We start from the raw sequence: 25291 nt of genomic DNA, 5'->3' as shown, positions 1-25291 counted from the left end.
ACTAGCCATGGCGGCAGAGCTGCTTCCAAATTCATTTAGTGAAACACAGGCACAAAGGATTCCAGATTTGGAAGGTCCCGATGCAGCCACGTGACATGCTCTTCTGTTCTGGTTTTTGTGGGGGTTTGTGATTTTGATGGTGAGAATGTGCACGCCCAAGAGGAGTGAATGATATTCAGAATCAAGATGAGAGTAGAGCTCATGCATAGTGAGTATATAGGGACAAGAGAGCAAATTTTTCACTGGCAGTCATGCTCCTATTCTCCTGTCTATGTATAAGGCAGCCCCCTCCCGCCCCTAGAAACTTCAAGCTTTTTCCGGGGAACTTCCTTCTTGACAGCCCCTGCTCATAGAACTGAAAGGGGAGTCTCCCAAAGGAAACTGACTACACATTCATTTTGTAGGGGGAGAAAGGTGGACAAAGTGCTAGCTCATGCAAAGAGGACCCATTTACCACAGAGCTAGACGGGCCATTCAGTTCCCCCATTATGGAAGAGAATGAAGGTTTAAAATTGAATTTAGGCATCAGGTAGCCCATTAACTGTGGATTTAGGACACCGGCTGAAAAGGAATTGAAAATTTCCAACAGTGAGCATATAGAATATTGTTCCTTGAGACTCCAGTGTTAAGAGTCGCCTCAAGAGTAACTTCATCTAGCTTTGTGCCCAGGCAGGGACTCTAAAGGTGATCAATGCCATGGATTCTTGGGGTGCCCAATGTTACATTACATCCTAAATGCCTTAAATGGTTTGGGTGAGACAAAATAGAAGCCACACTGAGGGACTGCCTGAGAGGACATCAGTTCCTAGTCTACCTGCGGTTGGCACCAATCCTCAGCAAGTATGCTTCTTGTGAACACTGGAAAATGTGTTATCTATTGCATGCAATGTTGGTGCTGCTGAGGAGACCTCTTTAGAATTTCACCTTCAGACCTTTATATTCTAGGCACAAATGCCCAGAGCACGATCTGGGAGATGGTTGATTATAAACAACATTGCAATCTGTGGCTCCAGAACCAGACAAAATGAAATGGTCCAATCAGGGACCACAGCTTTATTCACATGGTACCCAGCAACTGATCTAACTAGACCTAGTTACAAAAGGTGAGGCTTCACTGCTAATGGGAAGAGCCCAGGCCTGCAGGATTAGTGGAAACCCATCACAGTGCCCCCCAGATTTAAAAGTAGGTTTTAGAGTAATTTAGGACAGAAGACTTTGCAAGGGGACTCGAGAAATATCAGCCCATATCATGTGACCAGCCAGCCATCTGCTTAATCCACACTCATAGGGGCACAGCATAGCACTGAATATTAGTCTCCATCTGGGAGAATATATTAGCTGGACTTCAACTGACAAAACATTCCTTGAAAGATCAGCAGATGGGGGGTCTTTGGGTATGTTTAGAATACAAAGACTTAGAAGAAATACAAATCAGGTCACTGTTCACCAGACTAAATAACAAAACTCCTAGGAGACAGATGCTTCACTGCCTCCTGCTGCTTCTCAGCACTTGGACAAAAATACATTCCAGTTGGAGTATTGCGATGTGTACTGCAGAGGAGAAAGTTTGCAAAGGCTCATGAGTGTGTATGAGAAGCTGCTTGAAGTCCACGTGCAGGAAGGACGGGATTATGCACAAGGCACTGGGCATGGAGCTAGTTCTCTAGGTACAGAACAAAGCTGAGAGGGTAACATTGAAATTAAGGTTCTTGGGTGGCCCCAAGAATTTGAGGCATGGGCCAGAAAGAGAAATAATTTCCAGTGGTAGCAACTAAGCAGTAATAAGGTCAAAGTGCTGAATTTAGATTCTTCACCCAAGTAGTGAGCTGGCCTTACGCAAGGTCTAGTGAGACAGGCATTGCCAGTGCAGAAAGGAAAATTCCTTCCCATTTCCATGAGCACTTTATCACATGACAGTCTTCCTTTGCAGGTAAGAAGTGAATTTCTGGGAGCTTGACTAGTTTGCCTCTTTGGACTAGCGAATAGCAAAGCTGCTTCTTAAGCAACCTCGGTGTGCCAATTTAGAATTTAGTGTTTTCTCCATTGTACTAAGCTCTCTTCTGCCATGATGTTCTGGTGAGTTTCAACCACTAATCCTTGGAAACTCAGAGCAGTGGCTTAGTATGGCGCTCTCCTCAGCTGCCCCATCCTGTCTAGACCTGCAGGCCAGATGGAGAAGAGCATCCATGAGCTTGTCCATCTTGATGTTTCATCTGTCACTATTTCTTCCTGTGAACAGAATCTAGTCTCGTTAAGGGGAGTAAGATAGCTTTAGTGTTTGAGCTCAGAAATGGCTGGTTCCTTTTCCTGTGCCCTTCTTTGATTAAACCCTCCAATAGTTCCCATTTGAAAGGTGTCATTACATTACACAGAGCTTAGGTTTGAGTCAGGAAGCTTAGGTCTGAATCCCAGCACTATTAATTATTAGCTGACTTAATGCTCTGAACTACTTTATTTTAAATATAAATTTAAAATTGCTATCTTTTTGTCCTATGAGAATTAAATAAGATAAAATATATTAAGTGTTTGGTACTGTTTCGAACACTAAAGTTGTATAATAAATGATAGTTATTATTGCCTACCAAGTTGTAGTCCCAATTCTTTAGCAAGACACTTGAGGCCCCTCCCAGCATGACCCTTCCTCCTGTCTCACACTCCTGCAATCTCAGCCCTTCCCAGGATTAGAGATTCCTGCAGATCCCTGTGTTCTTGCTTCCTGGACTCATGGAGGAAGCCTTGACACTTAGAGTGAAGGGCTCTTCAGATCCTGATGTCCCACTCTGCCCCATGGAAGAAGAGTGAGTTCTTAGCAGAAATCAACTTAAGTGTGTGTGTCCTTGGAGAAAAGGACCTGGGAACCAGAGAGCAAGATGACAGTGAATGACAAATGATTACACATGACAGATCTGGAGGGCAACTTGACAACTGAGCTGGAAATTTCTTGTCTTTTCTGATGAGACATAAGAGAAATGTTGTTTTTTGTGTTTTTCCTCCCCTCTTCTGGAGAGCAGCCAGGAACTTACTAGATGAGTAGGAAATAAGTGTTAAAATGTGTGTCCCCATTGAGTCCCAATTTAGGTGGTATCAGTACATCCTAGTGTGTGGAATTATCCTCAAATCTTATCATTAGAGTCAATTATTAAACCTGTTAAAATTCCATTAATTACTAGGCAATACGAAAAAAATTATAGTAAATTATTATTTAGGTGACTCATAACACATGAATTATTTCTTAAAGAGTATGCTTCAATTAAAGTGCTCAAAGAGTTTGTCCTCTTAGCTGGGTGAAACACTTCCATTGCAACTTGTTGGCTTCCATAATGGATTTCGGAGAGGTGCTTTAGTCTAGTCCATGTGTAAATTATATTTTAATTAATGAAAAAATGTTGAGGCTTTTCATGACTCTGGCTTTGTTATCTAGCCAATGGTACTATTCCAATGGCAATTCTCAAGTTGGTGCTAACCCTATCTTAACAAAAGACAGGATGCAAGTATGTTTTCTATAGCATTCAAAATCATAGCTGTTTTTTTTTAATTTGTTTTTTGCTGGGGATTGAACCTAGGGCTTCACACACACTACAAAATCATTGCTTTTCAGTGGCTGTTCTGTAGTAAGAGACATTTGAAAGCTGTGCAGAGCAATGATAATCTTTATTTCTCTCTTGCCCATGTTTGCTGCTCCTGATTAAGTCTCTGGGAGTCTGAATGGGACAACCCCCCCCCACCACCACCACCAGTAGTTTGGTAGACACACTCAGCTCTCAATGTACCAAGGAATCCCCTTTTCCAAAACGGGAGGCAATGTAGTGGTTAGAAACCCTTTTTGTTCCATATCATAATATTTTACTAGGATTTGGCAGGGTTAGGGGAGGCTAAGTGTAAAGAGCAAATTTTGTCCTTTATCCAGGTGGTATGGAAGGTGTAAGAAATATTGGGCCTTCCTACCTTAGATGGTTCTGGTGTGGAGCAATTCAAATGCTGCTGAATATAAAGGTCTCTGAGGTATGGGCCTGGGCTGAGCAGGAGGTGTATGGGATCTAGACTAGCTGCCTGGGTATGGGTGCCCCACCCTGCTCCTATATCCTGAGAATGTGAGAGACTCAAGACTTGTAGCCAGAGGAAAGAAGAGTGACTTATGTTGTCATTTGGTTAAGTTTCAATCAAACAATTCTGTGTCACCCATGGCAGCTTACAAGTACACTTAGTTGTATGTGTATTCACTTGAGGTCTCTTGTCTTCTAGATTAGGTAAATTCTAAGATTAACCACCTCATTTGTTCCAGCACCTGGAACAGTGCCTGACATAGGTGAAGGACTCCATAGATGCTTGTTATATGAAAGAATAAAGGTGTGTTTCACTCACCTACTGATGCCCAACCTCGCTTGAGGAGATGCCATTACAACTCAAGAAAAGATATTTCTGTCTTCTGAACATTTGGAGGTTATTACATAAATATTTAAGTTTATAAGGCCTTAAGTTTAATTTCTAGATCTCTATTCATTTGACATTTATAGTGAAAATTAATGTATTGTTGAATATGGAATCACTGAGATAAAATGGACATTAGAAGTCTGTTTGTGACATATATTGCCCCCCCCCCAAATCCTAATAAAATATCATGGTTTGGAACAAAAGAGGTTTCTAACCACTCTGTATGCCTCTTGTTTGGGAAACTGGGATTCTTGGTGCCCTTTAACGTCTAGAGCTGAGTGTGTCTACCAAACTGTTGGGGGGCTCTCTGTCTCCTTCAGACTCCCACAGATTTGAGCAGGAGCATCAGTCAGACACAGGCCACTAGTGAAAGATGAAGTCCTTCTAGGCACAGCTACAGACTCTGACTTGAAATGCCTTCAAATGTTTCTGGCCCACAGCAGGCCTAGCGTGACATTTTGTGTGGGACATGAGAAAATTAAGGAAGAAAAAGCAACATGAATAGCGACAAGCAGCTAAGACTAAAGCCTGGATTCTGGGCACCCATTCATGGTAGCCAAGCAAGATGGGAAGTCCAGAGATGCATGCTCACCTGTGACTCTGAACTTACCAAGTGATCTTATTCAGGGTTCTTCTTCCAGGGGCTTCAGCTTCCCTTGCAAGTAAGTGGAATTCAGGGATCTTTGCTAAATCTCAAATTCAGTGAATCATTTGACAGAGCCTAGAACCAAAACCTGCTGTTACAGAGCTCATTGGTGGGAGCAGGAGCTACAAGCATGACACACACTTGGGTTCAAGTCTCTGCTCTGCAACTAAACCTCTGAATCTCACCTGTAGAATAAGAGTAAAACCTATGCCCTGACATCGTTAGTAAGTTTAAAAAGATTTGCACTAAAGCCTAGTACCAAAAAGCTAAGACGAAGTTCTTATTTCAAAGATACCAGTTTTGATTTTTGGTTATTATTGCTTTACCACTAGGTTGCAGAGGATTTTTTTTCTAAAAGTTGCACATTAAATAACTCACAAGGGACAATATAGCACTTGTCAAAAGGTAGATTTTTTTTGTGTAACCTTGATAAACATGTTGTCCCCCTCTTATTTAGGGGGAAGTGATGTCAGTCATCTGAGCTTTGGAGAGGGGCCAGAGTAGCACTAAAACGGTGGTTGCATGTCCCTCTTCAGATGAAGGCCTTTCTAGGTGTAGCTACATACTGACTTGAAATGGAGAGAGGGTTTCTAGCCCAGAGTGCTCGCTCTTCTCTAGCCTGCTTGCTTATAAATTCACTTGAGATGGGAAGCTTGAAGACTACTAAGGAAATGAAAACCAGAGTCCACATTTAGGAAAGTTCAATTAAACTAGATTCCATGGGATAAAGCACAAACCTGGGATCTGGGGAGTTGGAGGCATGTTCACTAGTGCCTGTGAATAGCCTTTGTCCCTGTGGTCTCTTCCCTTTGCTAACCCTATGGACTCAGCAAGTGCCAAGGCTGTGGGTGGGTCTTGTGTGCCTGCTTCTCCAGTGTCTGTCACGGTAAGGGTTTCTCTTCTCCACGGAGTTTTTTTAACTGTCTTCTTTCTCCCCCTCACCCTTTAAAACTGCTTTCTGATTGGATCCTCCATAGGAACGCTTTGGGGTAAATATGTTTGATTTTCTTTGAATTAAAAATGGGGAGTGGTTGGAGGAGGAAGAAACTATGGGTGGGAGGGGAGGAGCTGACCCACTGAAAAAGGAGTGGGGAGTTTACCCGAGTGGGGAGTTTCTGTTGATATCCAAAAGACCAAAACAAACAAAAAAAAATTTGCCACACCTTATTGGGAAAGGGCTATTCTTATTGGTTTGGGTAGTATTTGACTCTTATATCATCTCTTTTAAATATGTAGAGAGGTGGTCCTAATAGAGCAAAAGAATTTATAAAATAAACCAGTGACCCTGGATGCTAAGTGATATCAATGTGATACTTTTGGATTGCTTATATTTAAGTTCGAATAAAAATGACTTGTAGGTTGTGGTCTCTTAAGACCATTAAGAGAATGTTAAAGTTAATATTCTGGTCAAAATTGGCATGCTTGGTTTAGGTTAAATGTCTTCTTGCCTTCTATGAAGTATGGAGAGGCTATTATCTGAGGGTGGGTATGGCAGAGGGAAATGCAGGTAGGAACTTTTGTAGTTTTCACCTGATATTCTGGGTTCCCTTTCCTCCAATAATTGTTATAATCTGAACCAACATGAGGAGAGCATCAGAGCCCAACCTCACTGTTTAGAGTCTTGTTTTCCACCATCTGCAGGTTTTACAAATTGCAGTTATTTTAATTGAATACAAAGATCTCAGGGGATGAGCAGGAAGGAAAGAGGAATGCAAGTTGACTTATTCATCTCATTCCTAGAAATAAAAAGAAAAGTATTTTCTCTATTAGCAAACATTTCTAAGAGGCTGAACAGGGAGGGTCATTAGCTGTAGGGCATCAATAGAAGTGGGCAGGGCCTGCTCCAGCAGGGTGGCTCTGTGCAGCCTGTGCTAGATACAGAGTGTCTGAAATGGAACGGACTGTGGGAAAAGCCAGCCATGCAGAGATAATTGAAGTGTGAGACAAGGTCTGGGCAAGAAGCCTGCATGATATACCTTCTCTGGAGCAGGAAGCCTTCCCAGCAAGGGTGTCAGTTCCCTGCAGAGGTGGTAAACCTAGACTGAGTCAAGTCCCCTCTTGAACCTGCTATGGAGAGGCACTGGACTAGTCAAGCAGGGAGGCCACATGGGCCACTGGTCATGCTCCCTAGTTGATGCACCTTCTATCTTCAATGGCCACCATGATAATGAGCAGCATTAGGCTGGCTTTAAGGGGAGGATGTGCTTCAGATGTGTAGGAATGTGGGTGTGTGTTCCTGTATATATCCCCGGAAGCTCCTTGACTTATGATGGAGTTGTGTCCTGGTAAACCCATCAAAAACTTAAAATATTGAAAGTTGAAAGTGTATTTAATATATCTAATCTACTGAACATCATAGTTCAGCAACATAGTTTGTTCATCTATAGAGTATCAGGCCTTTACCCTCCTGATCTTTGTGGCTTGATGGGGAGCTGTGTCTGCCCAGCAGTGCAAGAAAGTACTGTACTGTATAACATTAGCCAAGGAAAAATGTCAAAATTTGAAGTACAGTTTCTACTGAATGCATATCACTCTTACAACATGATAAAGTCGAAAAATCATTAAGTTGACCCATTGTAGGTGGGGGACCATCTGTACATGGATGTGCATGTGTGGGCAGGTGTGCACAAAGAGGAGTGATTTGAGAATATTCATGAAACATTTTTTTGTGTGGAGTTTCTCTGAAGAAGCCAACAATTGACCCAACTGCTGGCTTCTTGACTACATCTCTCCCCTTTGCCCTGTTTTTATTAATTCAGTGGTGTGACTGTCGTTTTTTTTCCTCCTCTGGCTGTATGATTCCCTGCGGGCCTCTCTCCTACAGAACCAACAAGGGGCGGGACATCAAGACCATCAAGTCTCTGCGGGTGCTCCGAGTTCTGAGGCCACTGAAAACTATCAAGCGTCTGCCCAAGCTCAAGGTAATGTTTTCAGTTCAGTTCGTTTCTGTACAGTTTCCATCTCCTATCTTCTCTCTCTGGCCATGGCCAGACAGCTTTTGGAGAATTCATTCCAGGTATATTACTTTCTTGTGGGTTTATTTGCCTGAGCTAAAGTTTTAGTTGCAAAGGAAAATAACCTCCAAAGAAATCGATAAGGGGGGCTTCACCTCTAGAGCCCAGACCTGGATAGCATCTTATACTCTCTGGTGTGGCATGTCATCCAAGAAGAAGCCAGTGTGCCTTTGTCCTGGAGCTTCCTGTGTCATTAAAGTGGACCTAGAACACCATAACGCAAGCTGTGGGAGTCCTTTGCTCCTGTTGTGCGAGGCATGCTGGGAGAGGCTCCCTCATCTGGGATATTTCCTTTATTCATAATTTTAGAGGTGGAAAGGATCTTCTATCCCTAATCTTTCACATTTTTGAGGCACAGATAAGTCCATAATGTGTCCAATGACACATTCTGTATTTTTGGCAAATGCAGAAAGAAATGGGGTAAATGAGTTGCCCCTTCTACCCAGACCTAGACTTTAATAGGCATCATACCAGATTCTTCCTTGCCTTGCCCCATACCCACCTTCGTAAGCCTTCCTGCCTCTCAGGGTGTGCTTGACCATTCAGGTTTGCTGGCCTGTTGAACCTGTAGCACTCCCTGGTGCCGCCATGTGCATTGTTGTTGATGGAAGCTAAGGCACCACAGAAAAGTTCTCCTGTCCTGAATCCCTGTGAATTCTTGGCTCCCAGCTGGTAGCCTTGGAGTCCTGCTGCTGCCACCCAGGCCACACAGCCAGTGGAACCAGCCTCAATACCAGGGCAAGCCCCATCTTCACATGCTACACCAGAATGCTTCCCTGTGTCAGATCACCTGGATGAAAATACAGATTCTTGGACCACCCTAGGATAGTAAAGCCAGGCTGTCTAGAAGAGGAGCTTGGAACTAGGCCTCCTAAACCCCACTCCCCAGGTGACTTTTCAATAGCACAGTCCGAGGACTCTCAATGTGAAAAAAGAATCTACATGAGTGCCAGGCTCAGCTCAGAGACTTAGGAGCTCTGTGGTCCACAGCAAACAACTTAGTCCTGAACAGTCTTCCAGTCAGAAAATGGAAACACTTTGTAACACACGTTTAGTGGTGTAGATGAATGAGCTGACGTGAGTGGTCCTGCAAGAAAACCCAACAATTCTTCTGGCCTGCCTGGGCCTGTTCTCTCAGAGGACAAAGCTTCACTTTCTCCCTGTCCCAATTCCTGATTCCTTCTGGGTTCTTATAACCTCTGAAGCTCCCTATATTTCCCCCAAAACCCTGTTGATCTCGGAGCTCTGCTGCTTTATTCCCTCTGCTCTACAAAGTAGAGGCAAAACAAGCTAGGTTTATCAAAAGCAAAGGATGGTTAGACAGACGGATGGAAGGAAGGACGAAAGTTCCTTTGGAAAGGCCCAGAACTGCCTGGGCCCAGAGCCTTGAACAGTGTGTGGACTCCCAGCCAGAAACACTTATTTCTCCAAAGGAAGTGGCTTTGTGGCTGCTTTCCTCCCTGCTCCCCGCCTCCCCTGCCTTCCCTTCTGGAGCAGGACCTTCCACACACCCTGTTAGTTGTCCTTTCCCACCAGCACAGCAATTGGCTTGGGCTTGTGCCCATAAGTACCCATTCCTCTGTGCTCCTTGCCCAGGCTGCCTGGGGCCCCAACCGTGTTAGCGGCACCCAGGCTCCTGTGAGTCCTGAGGAGCATGCACATGGTTAGAAGAGATTAGTTAACAAGCTGGAGAAGGTGACCCAGTCTTGGTTAATTCCATTAAACGAGAGAGTGCTGTTTCCTGGCTTTGCAGTGATAACCTAAGGGAGACGTGGGTGGCTCTGATGCTTCCACAAGGTTGCGTGCCACTCACATTCCCTGCAGTGCTGAGCTAATTAAACCAGCAGTGCTTTACCCAGTGCTGCGAAGAAGAAACCACACAAATGGGTGACTGGGGCTAGACTCTCTCCAGTGAGCTAAACCTGAAGACCTAGAAAACAGCCTAAATGTGTTGAACTCCCAGGAAATTCCTCACATCTTAGGACCCAGAAGGGAAAACCTGTTACGTTTTAACTGAAGTGCATGTCCCTGGTTCTATCCACCCAGCCTCCCCAGTTTTGGTCCGTGCTGCATCATGTCTGTTGATCTTCATCCCCAATACAACCAGCTTCAAGGCAGAAGATGTTTACATGAAGTGTTGAACATGCTCAGAGCAAATATCTGAACTTATGGCAAAGTACCATTGAAGAGATCAAAGATGAGAATGTGGTATTACAGCATTCTCCATTTAGAAAGGGTGAAAATAAGATGTAGTCAGTATATAAATAAATCTGTAGATGTTACCTCATGTGCATACGGTCAGGGACAGCAATTTAATAGTTAAAATGGGCTGAATTATTTCAAAAATCCAACATTAAACTTCTTTACACTGAGAATCCGACTGGAATCCCCAAACCAACCACCTCCTGATGCTTTCTGTCATCAGGTTTGGGTTTGCTGCTTTGGGTTTGTTTTCAGACTCAGAGCATGTGTTCCTGTCCCAGGTGGCAGTTCCATGCTACCATGACCAACATGGATGCCAGCTCTTAATCCATGAGTGTCACCTCTTAATTCACATCTCTTGGGGTGTTCTCTCACTGCTGCTGGGTGGTGGTGATGTGGCCACCTCAGCTCCGGGCAGATACATGGGCTATCAAGCTAGTCACATACCAGGGCCCTTTGCTGTCCACAGGCAGTGTTCGACTGTGTGGTGACCTCCTTGAAGAATGTCTTCAACATTCTTATCGTCTACAAGCTCTTCATGTTCATCTTTGCTGTCATCGCAGTTCAGCTCTTCAAGGGAAAATTCTTTTATTGCACAGACAGTTCCAAGGACACAGAGAAGGAGTGCATGTGAGTTCCAACAGCACATACCACTTACTTTTTGCTATAGCATGTCCTGATGAGACCTTCACCATCCTCCACAGTGGACTCTGTCTCCTTTCTCTCAGTTGAAAGATAAAATAGGAAATAGGAAGTTGGTTAACTATTCTGAGTACCTCTTGTGTGAAACATGGTAAAAGACATTTTGCATTATTTTTCATTTTAAATCCTTTTAATGACCTGTTGATATGGGTTTTATTTGCATATTATGGATGTAGAAACAGATTCAAAATTTAAGTTGCTCAGCGTTACTAGTAAAGGGTTAGAATTTAATCCCAAATTTGTTGGGATTCTGTTTTTATCCCATGGTAACACCCGCCTTTAATAAAATTCCTTCTTTGCATTTCTGTTGTGAAGATTGTTCCCTCACATTCTTGAAGTCTGTAGAATCTTCTAATTCTTTCATGAGTTACAGTGAAAACAACCTATTTTATTTCTACTCTGGTTTTAGAGGCAATTACGTAGACCATGAAAAAAACAAGATGGAGGTGAAGGGCCGGGAATGGAAGCGCCATGAATTCCACTACGACAACATCATCTGGGCCCTGCTGACCCTATTCACGGTCTCCACAGGGGAAGGATGGCCTCAGTGAGTGAGGAGCTGCAGTTGGTTCAGTTGAGAAGCTGACTCAAGATGAACAAGTCTAATCCTTTGTTATTGTACCAGGGAAAGGAAGTGGTTATGAGTGAGTGAGATAAGAGAGGAAGAAGGAAAATCCTTCAGGCAGAGAGGTTGGGACGGCAAAGCCAGGGAAATATTTGAAACTCTTGTTTTAGCCAATTATTAAGGAATTAAGTGGAGACATTTGACTTCTGTAGAACCAATGAGTTTTCATCAGCTCTCCACTGTCAGGAGACTTCCTGGGGCCTATTTTAGACAGTTTATCTACCAAGTTGGCTTTGAACTTGGGAGCCTGAGGAGGAGGAATAGGATGAATTAGCAGAACCCACAGACTCTTCCTGTGATCTTCTGAAGACGACGACGACAACAGGGCTGGTTCTTATGCTGCCCTTAGCTCAAGGCTAGTTTCTCAGAGACTTGTGCTACTTCGTGGTGACAGAATACTCTGGTTGTCAGGAAAAAGTCGAATGGCAATCCAGGAGCCTTCTGATATTGAATATGACAACCTAAACCTTAAAATGATGTCATTCTGTTCATCAACATTTCCAGACATTGGAAATAAATGGAAAAGGACTAGAAAAAGTAATGGGGTAGGGTGCCCATGAGTCTTCAACTTGCTTAATGATCCCCCCCCAAAAAAAAAAGTTAATGGAGGAACTACAAAGCCAAATAGTTCCAGTAAAAAATACAAAAGGCAGAGCATCTCCTGATGAAGCCCAGACTGTCATCCAAACATTAGTGTGCCCTCTTTCTGTCCCCACAGGGTTCTGCAGCATTCCGTAGACGTGACGGAGGAAGACCGAGGCCCAAGCCGCAGCAACCGCATGGAGATGTCCATCTTTTATGTGGTCTACTTTGTGGTCTTCCCTTTCTTCTTTGTCAATATCTTCGTGGCTCTCATCATCATCACCTTCCAGGAACAGGGAGACAAGATGATGGAGGAGTGCAGCCTGGAGAAGAACGAGGTAACCACAGGTTGTCTGCCAGCCCAGCATGGCAGGGTCTTCAGACAGAATTCTCTGGGCCATCGAGATTGGAAGGAAAGATCGAACTTTTCTAACTTTATTATGGGGTTATAGAGAAGATCATTAAATAAACAGTCTAGAAGGAAAAGATGTTTGCCATAATTACGATATTAAGATATTTGCTTATCTGACTAGTATGTATTTGCTCTAAGGGTAGGAACATGTCTCATGACTACTTTTCCAGAAGTAAGCATAATTTGGGCACATTGTGGGGTTTCATAGTTGGTGGTGGTGTTGCTTCACAATAGAACTGAACTAGAATCTGTCAGGGAATATAAAATGTGATGCATAGGCAGATATAGGTTGAGTATTTCTAATCCAAACGTCCCCAAAACTGCAGAATTCAAAACTTCTTGCAGCAAAGTGATTGTATAGGTGGGAAATTTCGCACCACAAAATGTTGAAAATTATGAACAATATTATATAAAATTAACTTCAGACTATGTGTCTGTGGCATCTAAAGGTTTGGTCATAGGTATATGCAAATATTCCAAAATCAGAAAAAATCTGAAATCCCAGACACTTCTGGTCTCATTTTATTTGATTTTGGGTAGCAGGAATTGAATCTAGGGGTGCTTAATCACATCTCCAATCCTTTTTTTTTTTTTTTATTTTGTGACAGTGGCTGAGGCTGGCCTTTAACGTGCAATCCTCCTGCCTCAGCCTCCCAAGTCGCTGGGATTACGGGTGTGCCTGCATTTTAGACAGGAGATTCTCAACCTGTAGAACTTCACTTCTAAGGGCATCAGAGAATGCTTTCTGCCTACATATCTCATCTACACACTGTATAAAAGGACTTTAGTGACAACCACTAAGTCCCGCCCCATGTGACAGAATGCCTCCAGTTTTACAAACACATTTCAGATGACCTCTTGCCTGTAGTTTTGTCCAGATGATCCCTGTTGCTGTTTTTGCTTTCCTGTCATCCTGCCATTTTATCCCTGGGTTGTCCTCTGCTAACTGGCTGACAGGCCACCACTGGGCAAGACTTAGGGGCTCTGAGCGTAGACTAATAACTGATCTTTCTGCAGCGGGCATGCATCGACTTCGCCATCAGCGCCAAGCCTCTCACCCGCTACATGCCACAGAACAGGCACACCTTCCAGTATCGTGTGTGGCATTTCGTGGTGTCTCCTTCCTTTGAGTACACCATCATGGCCATGATCGCCTTGAACACTGTGGTGCTGATGATGAAGGTGAGAGGAAGGTGAAGCCAGTGACTTCTCCTCCCCAAAGATCCGTGCATGCACAGAGGCCCCAGGAAAGCACCTAGCATAGCAGCCCGTGCCCCTTGAACCATGCTTCCACCATGGGGTCTCGTTTTAATCTCGCCTCATTTGACATCCCAGCCTCTTGGACTCCAGGGCTCCATTGGCAAATGCAGTGCCACATACCCTAGGGGTCCCAGGGCTTCTAAGACCTTGTGGTGGGACTCGGCTGCCAATCAGGGTGGAAAATGCCCTTCAGACCCCGAGGGGTTTAAAGGCGAGAGATTGCTCCTACTTAACCCTAACTGGTAAAGCACCCAACCATGGGGAGTGATTCTGCCTGCCACCTTCATCTCTAGGCAGACCTCTGGTTTTGCCATGAAGAGTCCGGGAGGACACGGTATTGTTTTGCTCCGTTTGCTGCACGGGATATGTAATTCTTTCCAGCACTCGATGTCTGTCTCATTCCCTGAACCATGCACAGTTTTCCCCAAAGGCAGGTTGAGAGAGGGCTGGCCTCAGTGACATGCGTGACCCCCCACGTTAAGGCTTTGACTCTGTCTTCTCTCCTCGGCAGTACTACTCTGCTCCCTGTACCTATGAACTGGCCCTCAAGTACTTGAATATCGCCTTCACCATGGTGTTTTCCCTGGAATGTGTCCTAAAGATCATCGCTTTTGGCTTCTTGGTATGTCAATCAATCAATCCCAGCATTAGGCTTGTCTTCTCTTCCATTTGGGGACATTCCCAGAGTTTGTTGGAAGAGGGGTGGTTACTGCCATTCCAGAAATTGTTCACACACCTGCCCACCGAATTGTGGGCTCGTTTTGACTCCTCAGTTAAACTGCCTAAGAGACGAGGTGATGGCGGGGGCGGTGTGGGGGACAGGGTCAGGCAGGCATCTCCCCAGGTCCATATCTACCTAACCATCTGACCCTGTCATATTCTGTCAGCAGACAAAGGGGGGCCATTTGGGTTTTACTAGAACTGCAACTTATGTATTATGATGCATGGTGAAGATTAGACTAATAAACCTTGAGTGCTTATTTACTGGCAGAAGGTATAAGAATTTTATGACTCAAATGGAAAAATACCTGCCCCTCATAACCCCTTACATAGCAAATAACAGATTTACCTATTAGTCCCCCTCTCAGTAGCATAAAGAGTAATTTCTGCCAAAGAAGATAAATGCTTATTACTAAGGCTTACAAAGGCCAAGGACCTTTAAAGGGTGGGTGGGGGGAGGGTTCTGGAATTGAGTTTGGGGGAGATGGCAGTGAATTTTTCTGGCATGAGCTGTCCTTTTACTTCTCCTCAACTACTAATTATAATTGTTTGTCAAATTCTTGCATCTGCTCTTAAGTGTTAAGAAAACCTGGCCTTTGCTTCCTTGTCCTTTAAACAAAATACCCCCCCACCTCCCCATGTTCCACCCCGCCCTTCAGCATGCACTAGTTCAGTGGGATGCAGATAACCCACTTGACAGCTGCCTCACCTTATTTAGGGTGTGGGCTACCAATTCAAGTTCAAGTTCCGTGTGTATATGGTTTTCCCTGCAAGAAAGAAAACTTCACTGGGGATCTGAATAAGTGTGTGTGTGGCAGCAGCTTTAATAGGGACTCTGGGCTGGGTTTGCTCGTTGTCGGTGCTGAATGTGGGGGCTGCTTTTGGTCTCTTTCTGGTTCATTGAAAAACTATTAATTGGGTTGTTCAGGGAGGAAAGTTGAAGGAAGCCCCTTGGGGGGCTGCACTGTGGTGTACTTGACTCCCTTATTGAGTGTTTTGAGAATCTGGGAAATGAAAAGTCAAAAAGGGACTATTACCAGCGAAGATGCCCTTATGGAGCAGTGTAACCGCAACAGGGAGAGTTTCTCTATGCATCTTCACGACTTGCATGTAGTATTGACAGTGTCTGTGATTTAGTCCCCAATTATGTGTCTAATTATGGTGAATGCTGAATACATACTCACAGGCTTAATTTGAGGATTTGGCCCTGAGACCCGCCTCCTTCCCACCCTCACCCCTGTGTTCTCATTCACGGTGTAGAGGCATTCATTCATGCTGTGAAGGCACCACTAGTCCTGATTAACCTTTTATATTGATAGAGTACCCTGGGTTTTCAGAATACCCCAATATATATTATGTTGTCAGATCTTCTCAGTGAGTCTGAAATGGACATGGCAGATCTCATCATTACAGCCATATTATTATGGTTTTAATTAGGAAATCAAAATTCAAAAAGTTGCCTACATTTTTTAAAGATTACATGATAAAATGTTGTAGAATTGGAAAGCAGAGTGGAAGTAAAAAAGGAAGGGAACAAGAAAAAGGGAAAGAAGTGACATACCTTATAACTGAATAAAATTAATACATATTCATTTTATCTTCAAAACAGCTATGTTAGATAGGCATTATTATTATATCTATCATAAACAGAAATGTCATTATGAGCATAGCACATAACTGTACTGTGTTTTTTCCCCCTCCTATTGAGAACTTTCACCTTTTCACTTAAAGGAAACATTTTACAATTTCTCTTTGGTATGTCTGGATTGCCAATATCACTACTTTTGTGCTCTGGGGCCATTACTAAATGAAATAAGGGTTATTGAATACAAGCACTGTAGGTGATCTGATAACTAGACAGCAACTATATGACTAATGGATAGCATATATAGTATGGGTACACTGGACAAAGGAAATGATTCATGATCTTGGTGGGGTGGAGTGGGATGGTATAATATTTCATCATGCAACTTGGAATGTGGTGCAATGTAAAACTTATGAATTGTTTATTTCTTGAATTTCCCACTGAATATTTTTGGACTACAAGTAACTGAAATAGTGGAAAATGAAACCACAGATGGGGGGGGAGTACTGTACTACACTCTCCTATTTTATGCTACAGTATGCTCTTCTGTATTGTAAAACATCCTCAACTGGAACCCAAGTCTTCTGGTCCTCTGTGAAACAAGAATTAGGTTTACCCAGGTTGGGGAATAGGAGAACCCTAAAAAATGAGAAATTCAGAGACCCGACTTGGCTCCACCATCATGAACTTAGTAGCCTAATGGAAAATAAGCTTCCCAATGAAGCTGTGTGCATCAGTTTCTCCATATGCCCTGGAGGTGCATATGCCTTTCGAACTGAATCAGACTGGTTTCTCACACACACAAGCAAGGATAGCAGGAGCTACCTTATTGCCTTAGATACATGGGTGCTCGTTAAATGTAACTGCTCTCTCTGCACACTCCTTTTCTCTCTATTGCCTCTTTCTTCATTTCCCTTGCCAATCCTTCTACTCGGTACTTTTTGGATATGGGGCATTTATCACCACCTACTTACAAGATCCATGAGAAGAATAAATGAGTCGAAAGAATTCCAAGGGCCTGGAACATATAGTAGGGACTCACTGATGGCAGTCATGAGACTGGGATGGGGGACATTTCTGCAGTTCCCTGAGAATCTCTTAAGGGAGGTGCTGCCCAGGGTCAAGCATGACCTTTTCAGAGACCTAAGTTTCCTATTGTAAGGAACGTAATCCAAGGCCTTGTTCACTTGAGCTAAGAGGATCGATGTACAGTCCTCTGTCTGATTAAGGGGAGGGTTGTCTGCTTGGTTGATCTTCCGGATCCTTTCTGCCTCCTTCAGACCACTTATTTTATTGCTGCTTTTCTTTTTTTTAAACTTGGATATCCTCAAAAAGTGTAACAGCAGAAGAAGAGGGGAAGATGAAGTCTATTCATCTTACTGTCAATGAGTTGTTAATTCAAAAGGGCTAAATGGAATTAGAAGATTGTTTTTTGGCATGTCTGTGACCTGTAGTCACTTAAAATGTAGGAGGTGGCTTTTTTTTTTTTATGAAAGTCAGAACTGTATTTCTTATAGGGTCATTTGATATAATATTGACAATTTGAAAGTGGTGGTTGTGTAATGGTTTTAAATGGTCTCAGTTATATATTTATTTCCAAACTCACCAAATTGTGCACATTAAATATGGTGCTTTTAATTTGTGAATCATACCTCGGTTATTTAAAAATAAATATTTGCTAAAAAATTCTTGCTTTTAGTGACAATTTCAAATAAGGTCTTCAAATAGTGATGGAACTGCTTTCCAAAGGAGAAATTCTCAAATTAGTTTAAAAAAAGAAAGAAAAAAAAAGAAATAGAATTTCTGGTTAGAAATAGGAAACTGAAGCCAAAGTTAGAATGAACTTGTGCATGAATTGACAAGTTTTAATTCTAAGTGACAAAGTTATATAATGAAAGATGACTTTTTCCCTCCCTCACTTTTTTATCTCTTTTCCTTTTTCTAATGTTCCTACAACTGATTTCATTTGGCAGAACTATTTCCGAGACACCTGGAATATCTTTGACTTCATCACCGTGATTGGCAGCATCACAGAAATTATCCTGACTGACAGCAAGGTAAATGGCTCAGGAGACCCTTTAAGCTTGGCCCTGGAATAGCATTAAAAAAAATCTCTTCACATTCAGTCCATTTGTAACCCACCAAATAAACTGTGTCCCCCTCTAATTGTTGGGAGTTCACTCCTTCCCTCCTGAGCACTAGCTAGGAAATGAAAACTTTGGAGTGGTGCTGGATCTCATGGAAATCTTTGCTTGCTTGAATCAAACAGCAGAAACCTAGTGGGGTAAGTGGAACAGGGGATGTCAGAAGAAAGCTGGTATGAAGAGTTCTGCTAGAGTCTCAAAAAAAGCACACTGTGCCCTCTAAAGCCTTAGACTTGAATAGATTCCCCAAATTTTCTCTTCTAAAGAAGACTTGGAAAGCTCCTTGTAACTCTCTTTGAATACTGCAGGAATTACTAGATCTGCACTTTTAGCACCTAAGTGCAGACTTCAGACCACTTGGTAGAGGCTAGGGAGGCCAGTTTTGACCCAAGTAGGCAGGGATGATTCCCTTGTCCTTCTACGTGGGAGCAAAGGGCAGGCCTGGGAAGGCTTAGAGAGATGGACTCACTGATTGGCCTATCAGCTGCAGCTGGGGTTAACAAAGACTGTGTTCTATTTTGTGGTCTGAATGAGGAATAAATACACAAATACTAGTGCTTAGATTTTTCTAAATGACCATAATGTCCCTAATTGCATGTTTCCTTTTGGTCCACCAGCTGGTGAACACCAGTGGCTTCAATATGAGCTTTCTGAAGCTTTTCCGTGCTGCCCGCCTCATAAAGCTTCTGCGACAGGGCTACACAATACGCATTTTACTTTGGACCTTTGTGCAGTCCTTTAAGGTAAGAGGTACCCAGGTGCCTTCTGACGATTGATCCACATGGCACTGGGAACCAACATCATTCCCTTTGTCCCTTTACCTCTGGGAAGGTGAAGTTAGTAAAATGTGTGTGATTGGAAGCATTAATAAATACTGTAGTTCTTCATTCAGAGCCCAGGTTGTCTGGACAGGTAGTGATCAGCTCATGTTTACTGGGTAGACTTGTATTTTAAAAAGTCACTTTGTCTTCTCCTCTTAAAGAGGTATTTAAGTATTTTGGTATTTGGTATTCCAAATTGCCCTGAGCAATCCCACTCAAGCACAGAGCCAGGCACCTGTAGTCAGATGTCTTCTGTATTTCCAGGGACTTGTCAGTGATTTTATTTCACATAACAGTTTTTCAGAGGACTCATTGAGTGTGTCTCCTAGCAAGATGATTCATGCTCAGTTCCCCTACATCTTCATCGGTGTCTATTTCCTGAGCCACTGAATGTGTAGTGTGCTAATGGTTACCTCTGTGACCTACAAATATGAATGTCTGAGCAAGTTAATACAGGGAGTTTCTTTTATACAGTCCTGTGGGGCCATACAGCAGTGTATCTGTAATGAATGCAAATTAAAAATCAACACCCGAGACCCACTTCAGTGGTGGGAACTTCCAGTAAAAGAAGTTTTTCAAACATATTTATCTTTGAGCTCTAGCAAATACCGTAAATGAGTGGCTTTTAAGGTTTTGGAGGCTTATGTATCATTCAAATGGCTTTTCCTTGTGCTGAAAAAAACAAAGTTTTTAATTGATGTGTTTAAAATTGATGAAATTGATTCAAAAATGAGAAATCATGAATTTGCCAAATTGTCTCTTATTTTAATTATATAGCTTAATTAAAAGACTAAAGAGGACAGGCCAGTAAATTTGTGGTTTGTCATCATTTAGAAAGGGAGTTCACCCCATATCATAATTACTGATTTACTTTTTCATCATAGACCTTGAAGTCTGAGATGCGAGAACAATTGTAAGGATGTTGAGGCTCCTATTGACAACCTTGATGTTTTTATCATGTCCAGAGTAATTGTTAGGAATGATAACTCCCACAGAGTCCTCATCTCAGTGAAAACTATTTTTCCAATGTGAAATGATGGAGGAGAAACCTAAAACCTTTGCAAGAATCCACCATCTGAGTCTTGGGTGATGCTTTTAAAGCTGGTTTTTTATTTTCAGAGGATTGTCCAACAAGCTTCAGTTGTTAGTGAGGATCTTAAGAAGTATGTGTCATCCTGTCATTTTTATCACAATCGCCATGTCTGTGGGAAGCTGCACTATTAAGGTTAAAGAAAGGGATGTCAAAAATTGATGGCCAAATGGTGGCCTATTCCAGTGAATACTACAGAGATCAGGTGAACCTGCCTCCAGGTGACAGTGTTATAGATAGGCATTTTCCTTTTCTGAACAGCTCTGGGACACAGAAGCCAATTTCTTAAAAGTCAGATTAACAAAGCCTGCTTTTGCAGATACAAAGTCGAGAGCAGCATAAAACAAGCAGTCACCTGGACCTCCCCACCCAGCCCAAAGCATCGTCCAGCTCTCCCCTCCTCAGAAGTTCTTCCTACTTTTCCCTTATTCTGTGTTGGAATTTTTGGCTTGACAAAAAAGGAGAACAGATGGAATCATTGGTCTTCTCCCTAAAGCTGGGAATAGGGAGAGATGAACTAGGACTAGAGACTTTGAGTGGAGAAGGTAGAACAAGGACAGGAAGTAAAGATAGAAGGCAGCAGTGCTCCAGGTGGCCAGAAACCCAGCCTCCTTACTCTAAGCCCCAGCGACGGAGTTTTCCCAGTGTCCCTGGGCACCATACCTCTGGGTTTCCTTAGTCTTGGGAGTCCAGACTTCACTGGAGAAGGGGATTCTCCCACCAGCTTTCAGCTGCATTTTAATTTTCTCCTCTATTCAAGTTGTAAATAGTCTCATGGCGCTCCTCATTTCATTAGCTCTGTTGATAAGCTCTGCTCTGCTCTAGCAGCCTGAAAGCCTTCAGCAGCTCTCCGGGGACTCCTGGTGTAACACTCAAGACAGGGTGGAGACTCACAGTAGCTGTATCTGCCAGGAAGGATAATAGATGGTAAAGAAGAAGCACTTCATGTCAGTGTGGAGATCACCCTAGAAGTAGTGGCCCCTCCTGGTCCCAAATTCAAACTGCCTGTGAGTGGACCCTCCCCCAGCTACAAAGAACGGTTCTTTGCCTTGTATCCCCTTCATCTGCCCTCCACCCGCCTATGGAAATACTGTCATCCCAGAGTGTCAATAAGCACACACAATATGGAATCTTCTTGCGCTGTGTGGATTCATGGCAGGGTATTGTCATGGCTAAGGCTTTTGGGAATTTTGCTTGAAGCAAAATGAAACATCAGGAGGTTTAAGCACTGATAATGATGTTTCCTCAGAAGATGAAAGAACCTTTTAGGAACAGACCAACAAATGAGACCCTAGTCATTTTAATGTGCTTCCAGATTATTCATTAGGCTCCACACCAAGCTTGGGAAGGAGAAATACAGAGATTTGGAAACCAAAGCTAGATGCTTGCTATGTCGTCTGCATCACAGTTGCTCAGATTATTAATCTGCATGCCAATTGAGATGAATTCTGAGCCCAGGAAGTCTTCTGAACTCTCCTTGGACACACATTTCTTAAGATCCTCACTAAAAACTGAATCTGAATTTGAAGTTTCTGGATGAGTGAATATTCTTTAAAGAAGGTCAACTGTAAGCCTTATATTTCAGTTGGAGGACAGGGACATCTAAAAAAGTGTTGCACCAAACCAACAGTTTCAAGGAATAGAGTCCCAGTCCTCTGTTTAAATTAGCCTCAGGGCCAGTAACTGCAGACTGTTGAGTATGGAAGCTGCCTTTGATTAATGATCTTCTTTCCTTCCAGGCCCTGCCCTATGTCTGCCTTTTGATTGCCATGCTTTTCTTCATTTATGCCATCATCGGGATGCAGGTGAGCTGGTGCATCAGGGCCTGGTGGGGGACCACTGTTGCCTAGATTGTCTCTGACACAGCAACCTGAGTGTTCAGGATTGAGGATGCTTTGAACCACATCTTGTTATCTGGATGGTCTGTTCAGGAACATCTGAGGTTATCAAATCATGGTGCTGGCTGATAAGCAGTTAGATATCTGGGTACAATAGAAGTAAAGCAAAGATAGTGCCATTGCCCTCAGCTAGAGGGATTCCCAAAGAGACTAAAGAGGAAGGGGTACATCTTATCATCCATTTCTCAGGATTTCTGGTATTTAGACTTGACCCAGAAGAAAGTTGGATGTTGGTTCCTCTTATATGTGGTGACGCCAAATGCATCTGAGCTAAGTCTTAACTGGCTGAAATTTATGCCTTAAGACTCATCATTGTGAATAACGTGAGAGTTCCTGGAAGCTATCCATCTTGGGGAGACTCAAGGGCCACATTCTGACTGATTCCTATGTCAGAAGGCCATACAACCTGCTGAATAGTTTCCATGGTTCACCACTTCCTCCCCAGTTTCAGAACTTGAGAAGCAGATCACATTCCCATTCTGGGTATTTATGCAAGTAACTAGAGGCTGCTGAGCCGGAAGAGGCCAAAGCTCGTTCGAAGGCAATAGTCATCTGTGGTATGTAAACTACAACGTAAATAGCCAGCAGTACATCCTCTGGACCTGACAGGATACCTGGCCTTTTTGCTTGTCTCAGATGGGCTAGCTCTCTGGCTTGTAGAGATCCCGATCAAACCCCAGCAGAGGACTTCAGCTGGCAGTCTCCTACAGCCAGGTATCTGGCTGCCTTTGGACTGCCAGCTGCCTTTTCAGCAGTGTTTGCCACCTGGAGCTGCTGTCCTGTCTCCCAAGTTGGCTGCATCAGTAACCCTTTCCAGAGCATCTCTTCTTTATGCTCCTCTGACTTTACTTCTTTCTTCTTTTAACACTTTTACTGGAGAATTTTGTTTTCCAGAAATGTCAAGCATAAGAATGAGACTTGGTTGAGAACCTAGTGAGTTCTCTTTGCTGAGGACATTTCAGTAAAGATGTAGTGAAGATGTCAGCAGTGTAGAAATAAATTCCTGCTCAAGTTTAAGACTGACTTGATAATTTCTATTAGGTTCCTCCTAACTCCCCAAAATTGGATCCTAGGATTTAAATATTCTTGAACAGCCAAATGAAATGTGATTCAATCAAGTTCTATCTGTCCATGTTCAAAATAGCTATTACCCCTTTTTATGTTTAAGCCACAGTGACCAAACTAACACTATCTCCAATTCTGACCTGTTATGGATGATCCTGATCCTGATGACCATGCTATTTCCCTTTCCTTGAGTTCCTCAGTGTGCCATACACAGTGGTAAATGTATGGACACATGCATACGTGATTATCTAGAGAGAGGGCAATGAGAGCACAAGAGCTGACTAATGTGTTCTGAGTGATGTGAAAACATAGGTGAGTGTCACCTCCATTGACAGTTTGGGTGGTTAAGTAGCTTATAGATTGTTCAAGTTCTCAGATAGTAAGTGGAAGAACTGAGACTTGAACTCGGCTCTGTCTGCTCCACATCCCATATTCTTAGCTCTGTACCATATCACATCCCACCAGACAGGTAAACACAAATATTTAATCTTTTAGTGGGAGGTAGGAGCTATTATGAAATTGTGGTCTTTACATTAAACTTCAATGTCAACCTCCTTAGACCTCTCCAAAAAATAACTCTTTTTGTTCTCCAGAGACTTGAGTATCATTTCTACCATAGACTTACCTTTGATAGGCTGTTACCATTGCTGGTCCATGACAGAGACCCAGCACCAGGCACCTCTGCATTTGGTACTAGAGAGACTGTATCAGACATAGTTACCACAAAACAGAGGTCTACACAAATAGACAAAAGGGTGGGAGAGAAACTTTTAGATAGACATAAATGGCAACTAGATGTATCCATGAGAAGAACTGTTATTCCAAAGTTTCCAAGGCTTCTTGGGAGAAGAGACCTTTGTTGGAAGAATCTGAAGATGTTAGGAAGGAGTGATGAGCTGCATGTGAGAAGGATCCCATGGTGATAGGCTGTTAGAAGTGAGGTGAAGTTTTCAGCCTTGGCTCTGCCACTGACCAGTGGGCAAACTTGATCAAGTCACTGAATCTCTCTGGGCTTGGACTCCTTCACCAATATAGGGGAGAAGTTGCTTAGATCCTCCCCCACGTCTTTTTCTGTCAAGTTCTCTGACTCTAAGTGTCAATGGACTTAAGGCTATACTCATGAGATTTGCTGAAGCAACCCTTCTTTCTCTTCCAGGTCCTTTTGACGTAGGAGATTTGGTTTAGACTAAGCAAAGTCTAAGTGAAAAGAAATTTTAAAGACTACCTTTGTAATCATACATTTTTGACTTGAAAAATATCTTAGAAAAAATTCAAAAGAGCTGTGGTTTCTTTGACTGTTGCACATAAAGCATGTGCAAAATTGCAGTGTGCCTTTCTACAATTCTTGATGGGATGGATATTTGATAAAGCAATTAATGATGATTCTGTGGGAACCATCATAGGAGGACACAAAGCCCTGTAAGTTGTGTATATTTGAAGGATCAAGGATAACCCATTGATTCTGAGCCAGGAGAATGAAAAGAAAAGGAGATTTGAAGGAGACAAGAACATAAGACAGTTTCCTCCTGGAGTGTCCAGAACTAATTAGATTTGATCACATGGGTGGGATTTTTTTTAAATGCAATTATTTCTCTCTGAAGGCCCTCCACCTTCCTTCCCTCTTTCCATTCTCCCCTCTGCTGCCTCATTTGCCACCTCCACTCTCCCTGAGACAAGTAGTATTTGGGTTTTGAAAAACAGCTTTGAGAACAAATTCCCAAAGCAGGTGTCAGTGGGAGTTACTTGAGCAAAATAGCTGGGGGCAGAGATTGTTCCTCAATTGCACATTCTAAAAACTGTTAGGGGAAAAATGTGTTCCATTTAGCAGACACTGGATATACTAAAGCAGGCTAAATGTGGGCTAAAAATTGTCTCAGATGGCTGGAAAAAGTGACCCAGGAAGCCCTCGGTTGTACCAACACTGACTCGTGAGAATAAATCCTGTAATCTGAAATGTAGTGGAGGAAGACTGTGTGTGTGTGTGTGTGTGTGTGTGTGTGTGTGTGTACGCACACCAGCCTTCTCAGAGAAGGCTTGGGTTCGACCTTGCTCTGGGGTGCCTATGGATAAATATCTTTGGGGGGTGGGTACCTC

General features: G+C 43.0%; 1 protein-coding gene across 1 annotated transcript in view; it reads left to right on the top strand.

The window, feature by feature from the left end:
• Window positions 1–25291, top strand: part of CACNA1E (calcium voltage-gated channel subunit alpha1 E) — a 494748-nt gene that overhangs the window by 433441 nt on the left and 36016 nt on the right. The window contains exons 28-36 of the mRNA XM_081297504.1: window positions 7902–7998; window positions 10763–10923; window positions 11405–11542; window positions 12339–12540; window positions 13632–13796; window positions 14386–14496; window positions 18153–18236; window positions 18941–19066; window positions 21974–22039. Coding sequence (XP_081153630.1) covers window positions 7902–7998; window positions 10763–10923; window positions 11405–11542; window positions 12339–12540; window positions 13632–13796; window positions 14386–14496; window positions 18153–18236; window positions 18941–19066; window positions 21974–22039 — 1150 coding nt within the window. The remainder of the gene's footprint in view (window positions 1–7901; window positions 7999–10762; window positions 10924–11404; window positions 11543–12338; window positions 12541–13631; window positions 13797–14385; window positions 14497–18152; window positions 18237–18940; window positions 19067–21973; window positions 22040–25291) is intronic.

This window comes from Spermophilus citellus, assembly GCF_964194105.1.
Source record: "Spermophilus citellus genome assembly, chromosome: 6".
Classification (NCBI taxonomy): domain Eukaryota; kingdom Metazoa; phylum Chordata; class Mammalia; order Rodentia; family Sciuridae; genus Spermophilus; species Spermophilus citellus.
The sequence above is the reverse complement of the archived record's forward strand: the minus strand, read 5'-3'. Positions and strand labels throughout refer to the sequence as shown.